General features: G+C 42.8%; 1 protein-coding gene across 2 annotated transcripts in view; it reads right to left on the bottom strand.

The window, feature by feature from the left end:
- The window catches only part of RET (ret proto-oncogene), a 123,130-nt gene that overhangs the window by 61,544 nt on the left and 40,022 nt on the right, over window positions 1-21,564 (bottom strand). For both annotated transcript variants that reach the window (XM_073574779.1, XM_073574778.1), the window contains one exon: window positions 548-787. In XM_073574779.1, coding sequence (XP_073430880.1) covers window positions 548-716 — 169 coding nt within the window. In that variant the 5' untranslated portion in view covers window positions 717-787. The remainder of the gene's footprint in view (window positions 1-547; window positions 788-21,564) is intronic.

The following is a 21,564-nucleotide window of genomic DNA, read 5'->3' as shown; positions in this document are numbered from 1 at the left end:
GCAACCATACACCATTTTTCAAGTTTAAAAGTAGCAGAACAAAAAAAAACAAAGAATAAATGATTATCGCTGGACTCTTATTGACTCGAAGACCAGCACTTTATTAAAAAAATAAATAAATAATTTTAGTGATTTTGTTTTTCCCCAATACCACTTCAGAAAGTTTTCTTTAATGTACATGATATGAAAACTATGGCCATGTGATTGGAATGGTGTAATCAGGAATTTAACCAATCCAAAACAAACAGCATGGCAGCACACATCCACATAATAACATAGATATTCGATAACACTTCTAATATACAAGTTACATTAAAGGGTCATTCCCAAAATAGTCAGTTATCCCCTATCCACTGGGGGTCTGACTGCTGGGAAACATTTTCTGGATCAAGGGACTCTGGAGCTCTGGACACTCCAAAATGAACGGGGCACATTCTGGACACTGGCTCTATCACCGTCTATGGAACTGCAGTGGAAGGAGAACACATTGCATGGTTCACTACGTTGGGAGAAGAATCAGCCAAGCCTGGCTACAATTTACACTTACTGAGTTCGCTGAAGACTTCACTGGTTAAGGTCTCATTGAGATAGAGGATTCCTGTCTGCCCATCCACATGGAAAAAGTGAATGTACTTTGGATTTTGAAGGGTCCTGCACAGGCTGAAGTGTGGGACCTCTCCCGGGTGGTCACCCAGTGCATGGACTTGTAAGAGCATCGAACCCGCAGGATGGTCTAGGTATAAACTTCCAGTGAATTGTTTTTTAGGAAAATACAGTCCTGAAGTAGCTGTAAAGACAAAGTATACACTTTATTGTTCATCCTACTACCACCCCGCTCCTGGAATAACATATTATGGGCTTGTAATTTTAGCATTAAATCTTTTCTAAGTTTTAGTTTTGTCTAAAATAAAAACAAATAGTTTCTTATAAAACACTTGGATTAACCACACCAGTTTTTGGAAAATCAAAGTTTTCTTGGTTTTATTGTTTTAATATATATTTTTTTACATCAGCAATTATGGTGCCACTTTTCAGATCGTTTTTGTTGTTGTTTGGCTAAGGCTGTGTTCCCACGTACGGGTAAAGCTACGGTACATTTATTTCTGCTGTTTTTCATGCAGTAAAAGCTCAAATAATATGATTTAATGAAAACTCCTGCCAAAAGTTGTTGTACTGTGCATTTTTTTGGCATGGTTTCTCCTGTTAGGCTTTTATTGGGAGCCTGAAAAAAATGTAATGTAACTGTTTTTAAATGCAGAATCTGAGCATTTCTGCACTAAAATAACTCAGAAAAAATGCGGTGTCCAATCTGCTCAGATACTGCATAAAAAAGGTGATAAAAAAAATAAAATAAACACAGCAAAAATGCAAGAGCAGATTGCTATTCTGAATTTTCGTGAGATTACCTGCAGAAAAAAAACGCATGTTTAAGCTATGTGGGACCTTGGCCTTAATGTTTCCCTTCAGAATTCTTTGAACTTGGTTTCATAAATAGAATGTAAGCCCGAAAGGGCAGGGTCCTCTCTCCCCTCAATATCAGTCTGTCATTGTTAGTTTGTTTACTGTGATATCTGTAATTTGTATGTAACCCCTTCTCATGTACAGCACCATGGAATCAATGGCGCTATATAAATAAATATTAATAATAATAATAAATAAGCACATGCACTTACCAAAAATGACCACAAGAGGTCCCCATGTCCATATAAATTGCACTTACCACAATGAACATTCCGATTCCATGTTAACAGAAGCCAGAGCAGACAATCTGCAGCATGGTTTAATGTTCTTGGACACATTTCTTTTATATATCATACATTTGTAATCTAGACATCAGAAAGTAAGTGGGTGTTAATTTTTCCTATCAACTGAATGGGGCCTGTGGGTTGGTCTGGTTTTACTTGTAGGCTTCTCATCAATTTGTCACGGACAAGATTCTGAAACAGGATTTTCCCAAAAAGAAAAATTGCGCTGTCTGACGTTTGTGTTACACCAGCTCCCTTCAAGGCCGCAGCCGGAGGCAGTCTATTAGAGTAAGCGGTGGAGCAGGAAGCCGATGGTCCAAAGGACACAGATGCTACTAAAAGAGTTGGGGGCCAATGCCGCCCACTGCCAGACCGGCCTATCTGGCGTTTGCCAAAGCTGCCAGTGCAGCCCACAGTATATTATATAATACACTTACATTATGGCACTTATCTACCTCTAAGAACCTGAGTGATTTAGGAAAATAGAAAAAACACTTACATTGGTTCCCAAATATATTGAAAGATAAGATGCCATAACTCTACTAATTGCTGGTGTGACCGGCACTCCAAGGTTGAGATTGGGATTTGCACATGAATCTTTCACTAACACCCATAGAAATTAATTCAGTGCAATAAAGAAAGCAGCAGCTATGCATCAGTGACTAAGTGTCTGGAAATAAAGAGTATAATTCAAGTAAAAGTCCACATTCCATGTTTACACTTTACCATACAAGAATGTGTTCTAGGCACCATAATAATAAATCCTAGTAATGCCAAGAAACAAAACCTCGAAGAATATAGTGTAAGAACGATTGTACCGCACAGCATAGGTAAGGCTTTTGGGGAGGAGAACATGCCCATTCTCACTTATCATAGAGTGTTAGAGTTGGAAGGGACCTTCAAGGTCATGTCTCCAACCCTCTGCTCAATGCAGGAGTCACTAAACCATCAGCCTCTGTTTGAAGACTTCCATTGAAGGAGAACTCACCACCTCACGTGGCAGCCTGGTCCACTCTTTGATCACCCTCAGTGTCCAAAAAGTTTTTTTTATAATTTCTAATCTGTATCTTCTCCCTTTCAGTTTCATTCCATTGCTTTTTGCGTCTCCATGTGCAACTGAGAATAAGAATGATCCCTCTGATCTTCCCATTAAATAGGGGATGCAGATACATGGGCTCGCGAACCTCCGGCAGGAGCTCTTTGTTAATCACATGATTTTTCTTTCAGCTCACCTGTCCCTGCTCCCACAATGAAAATCTCCATTTTCCCCTTCCATCTATCAGAGCAGGCAGTGCACAGCAGTGACGTCACTGCATCGCCTGTATAGATACGCTGACATCACTAGTTGCTGGCCTCTGATAAGCCGGTGAGCTAGTGGTTCTCTTCTCCACATAATTTTTCAACTGGATGTGCATTAAATGACACACATCCATTTGAAATACAGATGGCACCGACAGGCTCGGACCAGGCCCATAATTATCACACAGTTGTCTGGATTGCTGCATCTGGCCACTGCCGGCCAGTCAGGGCGCAGTATCCCAATCTGAAATAGGAGAGACAGCATCTTGCCACCCCTGAAACACAGTTTATAGACTGCCACCAGAAGCATCTCTGCTCATGACAAAAGGGGCCCACCTGGAAGTTCAACTTGATCCTACACAACCTGAGAGAAAAAGTAGTGATCAGCATATGAAGCGATGATAAGTGCAGTATTTGGAATTGTCAGACAGAACTCCATTTAAATGGTAACTACACTTATTTTTTGCTCTTAAATTATCAGTCCAAGTGAAGGTAGGAAACTCTATACAATATCTTAAAGAAAAAAATCTTTCCTCACTTATAAACTTTGTTTTCCTCATGCACTGATCATTCATTAAAACTGCTCAAATTTGTCTGCAAATCCATCTGCAGTGAGTGATCAAATGACACCTGCTGTACCTAAAAAGAGGAGAACCTAGAAGAACAGAGAAGCTAAGGAGACAGGGAAAATTTGCTCCTGATACAGTTGTGATAGGGTTCAATTACATTTTAAGTGAATTTTAAGCTTTGATCAGTTATGTCAGGTGGAATCTTACAGAATATGTAAATAACTAAAAAAGATTTTATTTCAATCCTGTATTAAAAAAAATAATAATTTAGCAAGTGAAAATTTCTCATTAGTCAATTTTTCTGTTAAATTACAAACTGAGCTACACCTAAATTACATCTGAAATTCAGATCACCTACAAGACAATAAAACACTCCTCAATATGGATATTGTAACACCAAGAAGAAAAAAAGTTATGGAATTATGGAAATCACAGGATGGATAGACATGTTAAATGATAAGCAAATGATGAAAAATTGAAACACTTTTAAAAAGATCTTGATGTAATCAGTATATAGTGAGTGCCACACACAGAAATTTCTGCACTTACACATCTTGACTGCTATCAATGAGACTATTAATGGTTGTCGGAAGAATGTTACTCCATGCAGAATTCAGATAGGTAAGCAAATCATCAAGATCCACTGCTGGCAGCTCCCTTTCTAATTGCTGAATAATTACATCATAGATATGCTTGATGAAAGACAAGTCTTGAGACGCTGCAGGACATGGTAGCATGTTTAGGGTGCTAACAGTAAGATGAGCACTTTGGAGAAATTGATTTAAGACTTGATTCCATTGGTTCCCAGACTTATCTCCCATCGAGCACATCTGGGACGTTAATGGTGACCAATTGCAAAAAGGAACTGCCAGCAACGGATCTTGATGATTTCCCCAAGTGCATTCCTCAAACAACCATTAATAACCTCAGTGATAGCAGACAATGCTGTAAGTGCGGGGATATTGGTCCCAATTTTTGCATAACTTGCACATAATTAAATCCTGTAATTTTTGTCATACTATGACTTTTCCTTCATGTTGCAATTTCAATGTTGAGGAGTGTATATTAATGTATTTTTTACACTAGCCTTAAATGCAACATAAATCCCTGAAAAAAATTCCAAGGACAGCGAAACTCTAGACCTGTCTATGTCCATCTTGTATAAAGTATCAATCAATACATACACTTCCACTTATTAATTGTCAGCTGCTTGGTTTGTATTTATGACAGCCCCTCCTATTAGTTGGAGAAGAAAGAAGGAGTGATGAAAACCGCCGCAGGGTCATGGCCGACTCGGACATTTCTGCAATTGTGTCTCGTCAGCATATATGGATGAGATCTGGCATAATATCAATAAGCAACATACCCTGTGGGAGTAGATTGATTGCGAATAGAATTATCTGGCTAGGCATGGAAACTTACACTGACATGTGAGAGGACATAGGATTAATGATTCCACACTTTAGGACAAGCTTTGCAGTTTTGGCAAAGTAGCAATAAAGCGCTTAGAACAATAAAGTTTTCTCACTTGTCTTCATTAAGAGAAACAAAGTCAAAGTTATATTTTGTATAAAAATATAAAAAATAAAAATTTTCTTCGTATATAATAACTATTTCCTTGAAAATATTTCTAGACCGCGATACCTTCCTCAAATGGTATTGTCTCATCACAGAGGTTCCGGCTTTGGATACATTCTGAGATTTCCCCGTCCGGGGCTGCAGGTAGACTGCTAAGAAGGCATGTACTGAATGATATGAACTTTCCTCCAGAAAGCTCTCTCCTGTCCCGCCCAATGGCCCCCGTAGGTACAAAATGGTCTATTGTAGTCTGGACTAGAATTTTTTGTGTATGTGGAAACCAGACCAATTTTGATCAATGTTCTGGATCAGATTTGGCTTGGTGTCAGGTTTTAGGCTATGTGCCCACGTAACGATTCTGAAGCAGAATAAACCTGAGCAGAATTGCACACCCTGCTCCCGGGAAAACGCATGCGTTTTTTGATGCGCTTTTGTAAGCGTTTGTCAAGCGTTTTTGCTTGCGTTTTCCTAAGCGTTTTTGCCCATATAATTGATGGTATGCGGAATCGCGTGCGAATCTGCTAAATTAATGAACATGCTGCGTTTTTAATCGCTAAACGTTTCCGCAGCGGTAAAAAACGCACCATTGGATTAACATGTGCGTTTTTCATTAAAAATCAATTGGATGCTTTTCTTAAGCGTTTCTGCAGCCGAATCGCTTGTCAAAAAGCGCTGCAGAAACACTTAAAAAACGCTTCGTGGGCACACAGCCTTACAAGCAGCGTGTCTTCAGTTTCTCTAGTTTCCCCAAGCATCCCGCAGCAAACTCTCAGACAGTCCTACGATGCCAATACAGTGCTCTCCAGGGTTTTTCAATTATCAATTAAAATTGCACAGGCAAGTTTGCTTTGCAACTCAGATATAAGTCAAACAGGTCTTCGTTTTTTTTCTCTCTGAACAAGGGAACATGTTCTCTCTGTGAAAAGAGAAAATCAGAAGTGTGAAATGGACCTACAGTAACATGGAGCGGCTGGCAGTGGCATTCAGTCTCAGAATGAAAAAGTAGGCAATGGCTTTCCACATGTCTTATAGGATTATGTAGAGTAAGGGCCCAAGGCATTGAGATACTTACCCAGACATCTGGAATAAACACTTTAATAAGTTACAATTTTGCGCAACTCAGCTTTTGGCTTAGCATGGGTGGGCTTAGCATGGGTGGGACATTGTGGAGACAGATCTGTGTAATCCAGCGAGTGCTCCATGTGCCTCGCCAGTCTTAATGAATCAACCTCAGTGTTGTTCCTCTGTTTGGGGTGCCTACAAGTTTTACATTGACCAGTATTGTATGCATGGCTGGCTGCAACATTCACTGGTAGTAAAAGCGAATTGCCAAGGGTTTCAGAAGACAGACCCACTGCAAAAAGCTGACCACCGGGCGGACTACATTTAAGCTAACCTTATAAATGGCCTGAATATATTTAACCTTCTGCACAGTCTCATAGGCTTTTTAAAGCCTTTCAAACTAAAAGGAATCTGTCACCAGGCTTTTGTCATCTAATATGAGAGCAACATGATGTAGAGACAGAGACCCTGATTCCAATTGTGAAAAGTGGATTCTCCAACAAAACGTTCTCAGGTTACGAAGTTTATTTCACAAAAACATTAAAACCAGGTATGTGTTATGCTGGGTGATTGTGAATTGACCTACTGTGATCCAGCAAGAGCAGTGTGTCAGTCACACTTAGCACTGGTCGTTGCACTGCCACGCACCCTTGAGGGCCGAGTATACTCTTCACCCGCCTGCCGGTCCTGGCAAGGGGGAACTTTAGCAGAGCCCTTCCCAGGCGGCGAGCAGCTCGGCAGCTTGTGACCGAACACACAAACAGCAGACACGGCAAACACACCAGAACCAAAAAACTGCAGTGCAACTGCATAAACTAAGGTGAACGATGGCAAACCAAGTACAGGCCTAGCATGGACCTCCTCAAAAGCTCAGCAACACCAACCTTAAATGGAGAGAATGGCAGGTATTAATGTGCCTCCCAGCAGTCACCCAACCATGCTGGGGCACTGCCCAATCTCCACTCCCGGACCACAGAGACACCGGAGGAGGGTAGAGAAGACTGGAGGGAACATCCCACCTTCTGACTGCCCCAGCAGGTATGTGGCATCCCACACCCACTGGCAACAGCTAACTCCACGGGGCCCGGTGTCCCGGGGTCCCTGCACAGCATAATTGCCAAGAGCAGGGGCATCCCGCCTCCCAGCAATGCTAGGCGTGCATCTCCTAGAATGCTATATCCGGACTGAGAGAGCACCCCGGGAGGTGACACCCCCACTTCTCATGGCCAGTGAAGGGAGATGGGTGACCCAGGGGAGAGCCGAAGCCCGCCAAGGAGCGCAAGGGGCCTGCACAGGTATGGAGCTACCATCCCTGACAGAATGATGGCTCAGACCAGACTACAGAGAAATGAAGCAATGATCAACTAGATTCGGTATACAACCTTAACCATGGTCATAGAGAAATGGACACATATGCCCTCTATTTCCCATTACATGTTACTGGCATCCTGTCAGGTAATGTAAATAATAAACTGGATAAAAAGTAAAAACACATTAAAATGGTATTAATGAAGCACAAGGGAATATGTGGATTTTCAGTTACATCAGATCATGTCTGATGATTAATCCTAAAGGAAGTTTGTTCCAACATAAAGATCCATTAGGATTCTCCATTAAGGAATTTCCTTTTCCGATCAGCTCCCCTAATAGGTCTAGACACTCTCTCAATGCCAGCAAATTTCAGGGCAGAAGTGTTGCCTTTGTGCACACTGGAAAAGTGTCAGGATACTGCGGAAATATTAACCGCAGCTGGATTAGCGGCATCGGACATTTACCTAGGGAGGCGTTTTTCAAAAGTGCCTGTGGTAAAACTCTCTTTGTACTGTGCACACCTCACACAACATTAGATACATGACATTTCATGTGTTGCAGTTAGTTTTCCTATTCAGAATTATATTATGTCCTATTATGTCCATTACTATAAGAATGAAGATGAGTGCATTTCTGAGCAGAATTACAAAAAATACAATATAACTGAAAATCCACATATTCCCTTGTGCTTCATTAATACCATTTTAATGTGTTTTTTACTTTTTATCCAGTTTAGCATTTACTGGCATCCGATCAGATAACAGTGTAACATGTGATAGGAAACAGAGGCATATAATGCCGCTCTGTATAACCACCCCGCCTCCACAATTGATTGGCAGCTTTCTGTGTACACTGTACATGGGCAGAGCTGCCAAATCAGTGCTGGGGTGGAGTTCTATAGTCAGAGAACTGGTAGATCTGCTGCCGAGAAAACAGTGCTTGTATCAAAACTGCAGCAGGTAGCCCAGTAAGTGATTGCTGGGATCAGGGTTTCTGCTCCTACCTTAAGATGCTCTCAGATGGGGTATCATAAAGCTGCTGACAGGTTCCATTTAGCACTTTTTACATTTTTGTCAAACATGGAATTGGCTTGTAATATAGTGTTTGGATGGAGTATTGGCAAAGCCCTAGGGCCCGGAGCACTGGAACTCTGCATCAGTCATTCTAATTCATTGACTTGCAAAGCTAAAACTATTATTTTGACAGAAAAACACAACCATCAGTTTGCATCTTCCAAGTGATGTCATAACCAAAAATGAGCAAATACCACGTCCCCAAGAGGCCTGAGAGTCAGAAGGCTGCAGTGTAGGACAACAGATGTGGAGATATCCTACGATGAGATATTTCCTCAAAAATGTCCCATGACCTAGGTCAAATATTTTCGACTTCAGTCCTCAAGTACCCCTGACTGGAAACCCACCAAGCTTCACTGTCCACAATGCAGGTGTTCGCATGCAAAGCAGGGACGCAGGACCCTGGACTCCCGAGCCTGATGCAGCTGCTGAGAAAGCACAACTTTAAGCAACTTGAATCTAACTGCAAATGATGGGAATTGTAGTTTAAATGCTGAAATACATCCGTGGAGAAAAGATTAGGCACGAAAAATACCCTCACCAACAAATATGGTCAGTCTCTTACTGGTAGAGATGAGCAATACACACAGGGTAAAATTCATCACAATCAGACATTATTTGGGTTCAATGACTTCATCAAAATGGTTAGCTTCTAAAAAAAGGGTTTGTGATGAGTGAATGAAGGCAACGATCGCTAATAACCATGAGCTCAGCTATCAGCAAGGGTGTTTGCTGCAATTTACCTGCAATAACGACTGAAAGGGAACACTAGTAATACATAGCGGCCAATCAACTGGCTGACCATATAATAAATGGATGCACTAGGTCTGCCAGAGGTGATGAAGGGAGTCTGTCAGCCCAATATTGCATTTTAAATGTGCTATACAGTGCTGTATGGGGACCTGATCCCTATCACATCCATTCTAGCACTGCACATGTTACTGGCATGTAGAGCCTGAGAAAATAATTCATATGCACATGAGGAACCGTCAGTGCACGCTCGGTGAGTCGGGGGGGCCAAGGCTTTTGTGCATCACTATACCTCCTCAGTTGCATGTTGGGGCCCTTTCTCCCCTTCTCATTGACATTGCTTGCTTCTCAGAGCAAGCACTATCTGAATACTGTAGCTTCCGTCTTGGATTATAAATGTACCATTTTTTTGTTAAATGACATCTATGCACTATTGTCACGTAGACCCATCCTGTGTGACACGACCCGCAGGCCGGTAACTAAAACAACAAGACACGGCACGTGTAACTGTCCTGTGTGACACGACCCGCAGGCCGGTAACTAAAACAACAAGACACGGGGGAAGGGGAAACAGTTACAACGGTGGGCCCTGCGATAGGGAACAGGGACGTGGAGACCTCCTGCACTCCCCTGAGTCAGTGTCCCTCACACTCCTAACGTTCCCTATACAGGCTCCTCACCTGTCGCCGAGCCGGAACCTGTCACCCTAGCACACCCTACACCTATCCCTTGCTAGGGAGCTGGGTGGTGCAGGCACTGGCCCCACCGCTGTACTAATACACACCAGGGAAAAATACAAACAAGGAAACACCGCTTAGCTTTGCTCTGTTGCTATTACTCCCAGCAACAGAGTCCACCACCAGAATGCAGCTTTCCTCCAGAATAGCTGCTACTTCTCCAAGCTTTGTCAGAGCTGCAAGGAACACCTCTCTGTAATTCCTCCTTTCACCAGACTTTACACCAGAGCTCCCCTGAGCTGCTCTCTGTAGTTCCTTCCTTCACCAGTCTTGGTTGGAAATGAGCAATATCACTAACAGTGAGTGAAACCACCTGCTACACCTTATAGGCAGGACCCAAGGAATCACACCTGCTTCATTATCATGTGCAATAACACTAACCACCACCTGGGGCAAACTAGAACAAAAGACACCACCGTGCAATAACCCCAATGGCCACCGGGGGCAAAACCAGCTCCAAGCAACCAGCTCAATTGAAAAAAAAGGTTACTTATTCAAAACCTGTCATAATCCAGCATGGATCATGACAACTATATTAGGACAGAAGATTTCCTGTTTTAGAAGATAAAACTAAATATAAATTACATATAAATAAAGTATATTGCTGATCAATTAAGGATTGCAGCCCCATGATCTGAAGTTAAAGGGGATGTCTGAGAATTTTTATTATAGGGGTGTAGGACATAGGCAATGGCAAACACCAATATTCGCCTTCCCCAGGTCCAACATTGCTGCTCATCTGATGTAGGCAGCAAGAGCTGCTAAGCCCATTGATTGGCTGCAGCCAGGCTTGGGACTGGCCCACAGGAGAACAGGAGAATCCTATGATGGGCCACTGTGCAAGAGTGGGCCCCCAGCCTCTTATATGAGCAGAGTATTACTTTTAATACTACGCAGCCACCCCGCCATGAATTGGTAGGCTTGTGAGTGGCTGTTTGCATCAGTAATTTGCCCATGTGCTGCCCCCGCCTTTACCATGGGGTCTTCTGCAACATGCTGGTGCATTGGCAATCTGACCTGGTGTTGGTAAAGCTGTTTTTTTCTGTGATTTTTTTTGAAATTGTGTTCTATGTTAGCCACAATATATTTGAATCACTATGCACAGACATAGCATCTTATTAATTTACCTTCTACCAAGGTCATTGTTATATACATTTGTGACTGAGGATAATGTCACATTTGCATAAAGTTTAAAAAAGGGGCCCTGGAGTTGGTTACTGGTGGGCGCTTGGCACCCCAGTCCAACACTGGGCCTGCAGTTGTGGCGCTGGAGGAAGGAACAAAGGGGAATTAGTCTATTCATCATTTTCTGCATCTGCAACCTGATAAGAATAATAGTAATTAAAAGGTCAATTTTGGATACAATTAACCCTCTATTTTACCTATTTTAGCCCATTTTGTTCACCTCTAAAACCATCCTAATAAAAATGACACCGGAGATTTAAACCGAGCATGATAGGCTCACGTATATACTCTATTTTTCTGACGTGTTGCGTTAGTCCTCGGATTACACCTGGGTGTAACGCATCACTCAGGCTGGAGAAAAGCAGGGTAAAATGAGGCGCTGGATAGTTTACTAGGTCTCGATCCCCACAAGTGACATGGTACTTGACCAAGAAAGAGGATTTCATTTGTTACACATCCTGACAGCTGGGTGATACAAGGTTATTTCCCAATGGAGGCCAGATGTGGAAGATTTATGACACTGAAGTGTAACTATGCATTTGTTTTGCTTATTTGCTAGATTTCATTTCTTGTTGGTGACATGATAGTTCAGAAACACAAAAATAAGAAGACTACAAGGCTTATGATCCAGTGAGAGGATTTCTATTTGACTTATAGGAAAGGCTCTATGGTGGTTCATCTAAAGATTTATAAAGTTGTTGGAGCCTTTTATTGCTGATTTTGCTCCAAAATAATATCTAGTCTGCTGTGAGATACATTTGTGACACAATTTAGAGCAGTTTGCTCCACATGTTGGTTTGTAAACCTGGAGGACTGAAAAATGGGCAAGGCCCATATCCTTACCCAGGAATTAGACATATACCAGTAGACTAACACTAATGGTGAACGAACTGAGGATTACAGCATGTGCAGGGTTAATAAATGCAAATTCTGATTTGGAATACATTTAATTAAAATTACTAAAACTAATCTCAAGGCAACATGCTACATATAGTAATAAAGAATATTTTTACTAGCATGAATTCTGGTGATAGTGCTTAAAAGGAACTTGTCAGAAACAATTTCCACGGTCACCCCAATGTACCACTGCATAAATCAGTGTGCGCAATTCCCATAATACCGTAGCAGAAATAGGCCCTGCTATGTGATATGTAAAGACGAGTGAATCAATTCGTAGAGGATTGAGTTTGAGTTGAATTTCCTGAAATTTGCAGCCTCACTCAAATTCAAACATTTTCAGATTCAAATCGAGGTTTGCAAAAAAAAGTAGCCCAGGACCAATTCCCACACAGCTGAAATCATTTTGCTTTTCCATCCCATAATGCCCTGTAGCTATGGATTATCACACCTTGTACAGTGGTGGTCAGTACCTGGGCCGTGTTATATTAGCAGTTCCCAGTGGAGCAGTGTTTGTACAGCATTTTCCAGCTTTAGAGTCACTGGGTAAGTTTCTCTTTACTGTAGTACAGTACACATCCACCCCTCCAGATCCCCACCAGTTATTGATGGTGATTCGGCACCTTTCCATGGACATTACCATTTAACTAGTCTTTATGTGACTTTACAGGGATCTTCATCCCTTATCTTTGCACCCTTCCTTTTTTTGGCACAGGAACAAGCGATTATATGATAAAGGCTCCGGTGGAGCCAAAACGTTTATTTTACGTCGCTTGCACTGTATCATTCTGTTACGCTCCCAGATTGTGTGTCAATAAAAATTCAGTTTTGCATAATAATCCATATGAGTGTGCGGTGAATTACAAATTACTTTATATTGGGACTGCCAAGTCCTTTACATCAGCACCTCGTTATAAAATTAAAAAAAAGACCGAGTGCATGCTGTAACTAACTCCCATAATAGCACTTATGGTCAGTGAGGTCCTCTCACCTGTAGAACGGACGAATTTTTGGGGAAAATTGAAGCCTCTTATGTAAAAAAAAAACAGCAAAATAGACATGGACTGCAAGTACACAGATATGCCCAATAATGCACTTGCAGTCACATTTGTATAAACATAAAACAAACATTTTGCCCACAATGGCCCAGCAGATATGAGGAGTACTATAAAGGAGTATTATCGGAATTGTGGCACAATGACAATGATGAGAGTACTCTTGGTTATCAATGTAATATAAAAGCTGGCAAAGCTTTAAAAAGAGCTGTCCGATCTTAAACTACAAGTCTGCAGTCACTGCATGCTGTGAGGATTCTCCTGTGTTAAAACCAGGAACAGCAGTCATTTGATCGCAAGCTTGCTATATGCTGTTAGCGGGGTGGTCAGGTGAGGCAAGTCTCCAGGAGTGGACCCTCTGGATCGTGGCACCGAGGGGCCCCGGGCGAGCCACCAGGTGGAGCCGACCCCTATGCAAGGATCGTTAGGAGCAGGCCCAGAGGTTCGAGTACCACGATAGCCGATACCGAGAGGGGCGGCTCAGAACCGACTGGAGTAAGACCACGGTACTACAGACGGCAGGGCTGGAGTGGGACTGCAGGATGGGAACACGGACAGCAGGACGGAGCAGGGTTCGGAAGACAGGACCGGAGTAGGTCTGCAGGACGGGACCACGGACAGCAGGACAGAACAGGGACACGGAAGACAAGACCGAAATAGGACTGCGGAACTGGACCACGGACAGCAGGACGGAGCAGGGACACGGAAGACAGGACTGGAGTAGGACTTCAGGACTGGACCACAGACAGCAGAACGGAGCAGGGACACAGAAGACAGGACCGAAGTAGGACTGTGGGAGACAAGCGTGGAAAGTTGAGACGCACTGACAGCAGAACAGAGGGCCTAATGTGCGGTGTAACACAAAGATCAGGCGCCTCCATTACAGGAGGGCGGCCTGATATATCCCTGCCTGGTCTCCTATTGGTCTGGCGGTGCTTCCGGGTCAGGGCACCGCTGGAGCACAAGAGACAGGAGGGAGGCACGGCCACGGCCTACGGCGCATGCGCATAGCATGCAGAGACGCTGTCAGCTGCGGACCTGTCAGAAGAGGATTCTGCAGCTGCCGGGTGGCGAGGGGCAGCAGCGCGGGAGCGGAGGCAGGGTGAGTATACAGCGGCGGCATGACATATGCATAGTCCTGGCTGATTCATAAGTCTTCAGACTTGTAGTTTAAGACCGGACAACCCATTAAAGTAGAATGCTTGAGCTACACAATGGATATGGAATCTTTGTACTCTAATATCCCACACCAGGATAGATTAAATGCCTGCAAAGTCTTCATGGAAAACACCGGGAATGATGCGGATTTTGTGGTGAAACTCACAAAATTCATCCTCACCCACAATTACTTTGAATTTGACAACAAGATCTATCTACAGGAGACTGGCACAGCTATGGGAAGTAAAATGGCTCCATAGTATGCAAATCTTTTCATGGCCAAACTTGAAAGCGACTTTTTGTCCTCATGTCCCATCAGGTCTCTGGCCTACTACCGCTACATTGATGATATTTTAATCATTGGGATGGAGTCTGAGCAACAGCTAAAGACGTTCCACGAACAGTTTAATCAATTTCATCCCACCATCAACTTAACACTCAACTACTCCAGCACTGAAATTAACTTTTTAGACACCATCATCAAGCTAAAGAACAATGAAATAGAGACAACCCTGTATCAGAATCCAATCGACCATCCAACATACCTTAAATGGGACAGCTTCCATCCAAAACACATAAAAAACCTCTATTGTCTACAGCCAAGCCATCAGATACAATTGTATATGTTCCAACCACATGGATAGAGACAAACACCTTAGTCGCCTCAATGACCTTTTTGATTCAGGGCTACCATCCAAGAACAATTGAAAACCAAATTACAAGAGCCACAAGAATATCAAGGAATCACCTGCTACAATACAAAGCTAAAGATGAAAATAACCGTGTGCCTCTAGTGGTCACCTACAATCTAAATCTGGAGGTGCTAAGGGGAGCTGCACGGAAATTACAACCTTTACTACAAAAAGATGCCCGATTACAATCCAGATTTCCAGACCCCCCACTGCTGTGTTGTAGGCAGCCCCCAAATTTAAGAAGCATCATTGTCAGAAGCTCTCTGTCTTCCCCAACAGCTGCAGGAACCTTTCCTTTTAACCAGAAAAAAAAATGTAAAACCTGTCCATTTATAATGACCACAAGCAAGATAAAGATCCCCAACTCACATCAGGACTACAAGATCCCAGGTACTTTCAGCTGCATCACATCTAATGTGGTGTACCTAATGATTTGTACTAACTGTCCAACTGGGGGTCTGCATGTGGGGGAACATGGCAAAAACTGAGAACAAGGATGAATTCTCATCATCACACAATAAGAGAAAAAATAATGGATCTAACTGTGGCAAAACATTTTTTAAATTACTTGTATTAAAAGGTAACTTCAAGTCTCAGAGAGACAGGAGGGTTTGGGAGTATAAATTTATGACAACCTTTGACACACTCAGTGCAGGAATGAATGTGTCTCATGGATTTATGTCTTTTTACATCAATTAAGGAATTTGCTCTTCAGACCTTCTGGGGGCATCACAACACAGAACCAGACACCAATCAGAGGACAATATAACTTTCACACTCCTTATCTATGAACTGTTCCAATGAACTGTAATATTTATCCCTCTCCCATAATGATAATTCTGCTTCATGTCACTTGTCTTATCTATTGCATTATTTCTGTGCTCTTTTGTGTATAAATATGTGACTCTTCAGATGTTGTATTAGTTAAGCCTGATGAAGAGACCTGAGTAGTCTCGAAAGCTTGCAATTTGTTACCATCTTTTCAGTTAGCCATTAAAAGGTATCAACCTCTGAGGACTCTCAATTCTGAATATTCTTCTATCTACTGGCTAACACGGTACAAAGATATACATCTTACCTGTGAGCTAGAGTAAAAACACAGCATCAGGGGAAGATGTAAATCCTGCTTTTATCCTTTTTAAAGTGGTTGTCTTTGCTACGCCAGTTGTTAAAATTGCAAAGATCTTGTAAAAACAAACAGCTTGGTCATTTACTTCGGACTAAAAATCCTTCCATTTAAATTATTGAAGGAGTTTCTCACTTCATGGTTTGCAGTGCATTGCCTAGGATATCGGGCACTCTCCTGTGGTTGGTTTCATATACAAGCAGCTCCCGCTTGCTATAGCACTTGCCAACCATCAGAAGCACACCACCACCCAGGAATCAGGAAGCTGGGAGACAGGAGGAGCGCACTCCTGATGAACAAACAATCACAAAATAAACTTGGATTGTCCTCTTAATATGTTTGATGACTGAAAAAGTGCCATTCATATGCAGTCTAATGCCTATGATTTACAGAAGAGATGTTCTTCACAAGCACACCACCAAGGTTGACTTCAGCATTGCAAGGCATCATTGCTAACTGTTGGGGGCATGGACTGAGGCAATCAGTGTACAGCGCGATGGAATATTTTGGTTCTATTGTACATGAGCACCAGGAAATTAAATGTTCAGTTTTGCTCCCTGATTGTGCCAATGATTTTCCTGAGCTTATAGTTATGTGCAGTGTGTAAGATTTGATGTACGGTACTTTAGCGAAGTACTGCCATAAGGATTGTTTGGGGAGATACTCTACTTGTTACCATTTTGCAAATGTAGCTCCTTCTTTAACTGGGATTATGATGTTTTCCAAACAAAAACGTCCTTCTGAGATCCTAGCAATTAGAGTCCAGGGATAATGTTACCGGGATGTGGAATAAAAGCCATTGCACATAATTAGCAGTGTGCATTACTGGAAGAAGGCGGAAATGAAGAAAAAAACAAAAATATGACCTGCATGTTATTAATGTAATTATATACCTCTCACTTTCTTCTGGAGACCAGGAGCATTCGTTAGCAGAAGGAGCTAATGACATGCAGGCAATATTACAGAAAGATATTACTGTTACACCATTTGCATCCAAGCCTCATATTTCAGTAAATCAATTGTGGGTTTTTGCTTCCCCAAATAATAAAGATAAAATGTGCATATTAATAGCAAGAACATTAACCTTTTCACAGAAGGCAGATCTTTCATAAATAATAATCCCGGTACTCACGTCTAAGTCAAAGACGTTACTAAACTTTGGCACCTCCTATCATACACAAAATATATACCCTGAAAATTTGGTAGACATAAGGGATAACTACTGATATAAGATCCTTCCTGGTATTATATCTATATATAATAAATATATATCTTAGTGTGTAATATATCTGGTATTATTCCTGGTAATATAGACAATCCTTTTGATTTAATGGTAAGATTACCTATAAAAAATATATACCGTATATATATATGCTAATAGCCGAGTTTATAAATCTGCAACATGTTCATTTCTCTTTTGGGTACTCTGAGTTGTATGTGTTTATGTTCGGTTTCACAATATAATTGCATTAGATGTGGAAAATTCATGGTAAAAAAAAAAAAAAAAAACACACTATATGTCATCCACCATGAGTTTATCAATAAAGTTTTATCAAAGCCAAATACCAAGAAGTTTCATCAACAAGGATACTTAATTTAAAACATGACATAGTAAAAAAAAGAGACAAACTGCCGAAAAATGCTTTAAAAGGCATGTAAAAAATGCATTAAAAAAAGAAACAAAAGTAACCTAATAGATGCAGAAATGCTGCAGAAAATCTGCAACATCAAAAACTCATCAACTACTCATCGCAGGACCCTCATTTAAAATGTGCTTTTCTCAAAATCATAAATAATTAAAATTGCAAAGGGATTGTAAAATTAAACAATGTTGCAGTTTATTTGTTATTAACAATCCTTTCCGTTTGGAACTGAATTAAGATTTTTATTTACAGTATTTTTTGGACTACAAGACAATTTTTTCCCCAAAATTTTTGGGGAAATAAGGGTGCATATTATAGTCCGAATGTACTTACCAGGAGTGTGGCGGTAGCAGGAGTCGGGCAATTCTGCTGGCCCTGGGCTGGGAAGAGGGGGGTGTTCGGTGGTCTGACGCTGCAGGGTGATGATCTGACTCCCATCCCAGGCTGGTTCGGCGGTGCTCGATGGTGCGGGGGCTCCACCGACATATTGTGAAATCCCAGAGCCAGTCTCCCGAGATTTTCATCTGCGCATGCGCCGCCTCTGGTGGCCATTTTCTCGGAGGCCACCGCAGCATTGGAAGTGCGGGGGATCCTGGCTTTCACAAAATGTCGACGGAGCTCCCACACCACTGAACCAGCGGCACCAGCCTGGGATGGCAGTCACATCTTTTGCGGACCACCGGACACCTCCTGTGACTCCACTCCACTGACACTGCAGATCCCCACCACCCCCCCCGGGTAAGCTGAATTTGGAATGTAGGACCCCATTTGACACATTCATTTTTTCCCTATTTTCTGTCTAAAAATTTGGGATGCGTCTTATAGTCCGAAAAATACCGTATATTGTTCACTGATCATTGCCCAAGTATCTATAGCATAACTTGCATACATTACAAGTTTTTTAACACAGCTTGTAAGCGCTGCTCTGAAGCTGGCCCTGACGGGCATCAGTGCCTATACACTAATCCAAAGCTGTAGAGAATCAAAGATGCCCCTGCTTGCAGCACAAGAAAGTACAGAGGTCAGACCTATGATACAACAATACTGTGGATTTGTACTGTCAATCAGGAGTGTACCACCCCCTGTAACCAACATGGAAGGATGAGAAGTGGTGTTCTCCTGAAGATGGAACATTATACAACCTCTTTAAACCTTCAGCAATAAAACAGAGTGGTGAACAGTCAAGGAGGACCTAACCTTCCCATCTATTACATGGACACGCCATTTATTTTGATGCTTTATGAATTCCATAGTAATGCTGCAGGGGAATTGAGCATAAAGAGATCCAAATGAAAGAGATCCAGCACATCTGAAAACTATAGGCTTTATTTCATCACAGTTAAATGCTTAGCCAAAAGATCTGTCCATAGTAAATAGAAAGTCCCATAAGCACCTGTACGTACGCACATTATAGTTGACGCTTTTCGAGGCATACGTCTCTTATTCATAACCTCTCTTATGCCGGGGTCACAATTGCGAGTGCAATGCGAGAAACTCGCGCCTCAATACCTGGCACTACCGCCAGCGGTTCGGACCAGAGCATTCAGCTGAAAAGAAAGACATTCAGCCGCACGCTCCGATCCCGAGTGCCGGCGGCAGTGCCAGGTATTGAGGCGAGAGACTCGTGCTAGTTTCTCGCATTACACTCACAAGTGTGACCCCAGCCTTACTATTAACCTGAGGGAAACACCGTGACCAAGTGATTTTAAAAAAAACACACCTAAGATTCACCCCCACAACCACATGGTCAGTGAATGAAAAAGGTTAAAGGCAAAATGTATCTTGATAAACAAATTAAAACATAAGTATGTAGAATATATAGAGAAATACATAACATCTAGAAATCAGTAATGCAAAATTAATTTAGACCTCGTGGGCAAAATGTATCCAACATGAGGATACAATATGCTTCTGTAGCGCCCCTGAGGGTTCAGTTGCCACAGAGGTACTGCACCTCCTCCTGAGGTGTGGTGCCCCACCGTCCAGGTAAGTTGGAGGCTCCTAACCACGCTCAAACACTTGCATCCCACACAACACAGTAGTTCAGCAAAGCCACGTTGCGGCTCCCTGCTTGGAGTGTAGTAGAGCACCTTTGGTGGCTCCCTGCTTGGAACACGAAACGTGCTGTGAGGCAGGTGGAGTTAGAATACATAAAAGAGCGGGAAGGTTTAGGATTTCAGTCAGTCAGTCAGTCAGAGAGTGAGTGAGTGAGTGAGTGAGTGAGGAAAGAAGATCCCTGATAGAGGGATGGAGGAAGGAGGTGCTGCAGCAGATCACAGTGATCTGGGTCTGCTGGCACGGGAAAGGAAAGAAGGAGAAAGACATTGAACAGAAACCTGATCTTCTATAAGAAGGGAAGACTAGTACGGAATGTAGGAGTAAAAGGGAACAGAGAACGTGGGTTAGAGGAAGAACCCTACCTAGAAGTTCTAAGCGCAAGGCTGGGGCCCGGTCCCCGAGGTTGTATGGATACTAATGATCCTGCAGCAGACACCGGTGGAGTAGTGGGCTGTAAATGCACTACTCCCATCTAAGACTTAAGGGCACAACAGCAACATTGATAGTGAGCCGGGACTTAGGAGCAAGGAGTCCCTGAAGCAGGCTACAGCTGTCTGCCGTAAAGATAGTAATAGTTCTTGGGAACATCTGTTAGGAGGAACTCCAGTGTAACTCAGTACTAGGAGTACTTCACTTAAAGGCGCTTTAGAGGAGACATTCAGAAAGGCACATGTTGGCGGAGTGTTGGAAGGGAGTATTCCATCTGGCCTGGAGGTTGACTGAGTCCCTGACCCGGAGGACACAGCACGGAGGCAGGCACCTGTGTGTACTACAGACTGTGAGTAAAGCTTTGGAACTACAAGCCTGGTGTCCGCCACTCATTTCGGCGCCAACACCCTTAGCACTGCTACATTTCTGCACCATCCATGTCTCCCAACTATCATCTCCATCTACACTGCCCTGGGACTACAGCTTCACCTGTGGGGAGCTTTTACATCTTTGCTGCACCATACCATCAGTCCCAGTGGATCTGCATGCAGCGTCAGCTTATCACCTCAATTGTCAAACACCACAGGTGGCATCATGAACTATTCATTCAATTAACTATATTCCACCAATCTCCCCATTACTTGGGCGCCCAGGGCCACGGACCGGGTCACCGCCGCTGTGACACATCCCACTGACACCGGCCCGGTACCGAGTACCCCACAGTCCTGGGAGGGCGACCCACTTCTCTATTAAGAAGGCCTCGCCTGCGATCTCCACCTCTAGGTAAGGGATTAAACCTTTCTAAACCAAAATATTCCAATCCCTTAAGATTGCCCCTATGAAAAAAAAAAAAAAAAAAAAGCCGGCACGTTATGCTTCACCAGTAATGGAGTCTCTAACATGCCCATTTATCCTCTGTCTAAAGACCCTTTCACACATAGCAAGATCGCTAGCGATATCGCTAAAGCGTCACCGATTTTGTGACGCAACAGCGATATCGGTAGCGATCTCTCTACATGTGACGCTTACCTCCGACCCGGCTCCCCGCTGGATATCGCTGATCGCGCGAGAACGGGATGGTCCATTTCTCATCGTGGGCTTCCTGCTGGCGCTGACGAGCAACTCCATGGACGCGGGCGGAAGACGTCACCCTCGCTGCGTGTGACAGGTATCGACCACCGACTGCTGCTGCATCGC

The sequence above is a fragment of the Dendrobates tinctorius genome, unplaced genomic scaffold (genome assembly GCF_039654945.1).
Source record: "Dendrobates tinctorius isolate UK_male_01 unplaced genomic scaffold, ASM3965494v1 ptg000040l, whole genome shotgun sequence".
Taxonomy (NCBI): domain Eukaryota; kingdom Metazoa; phylum Chordata; class Amphibia; order Anura; family Dendrobatidae; genus Dendrobates; species Dendrobates tinctorius.
Note: the sequence above shows the minus strand (reverse complement) of the source record. Positions and strands in the feature narration are given on the sequence as shown.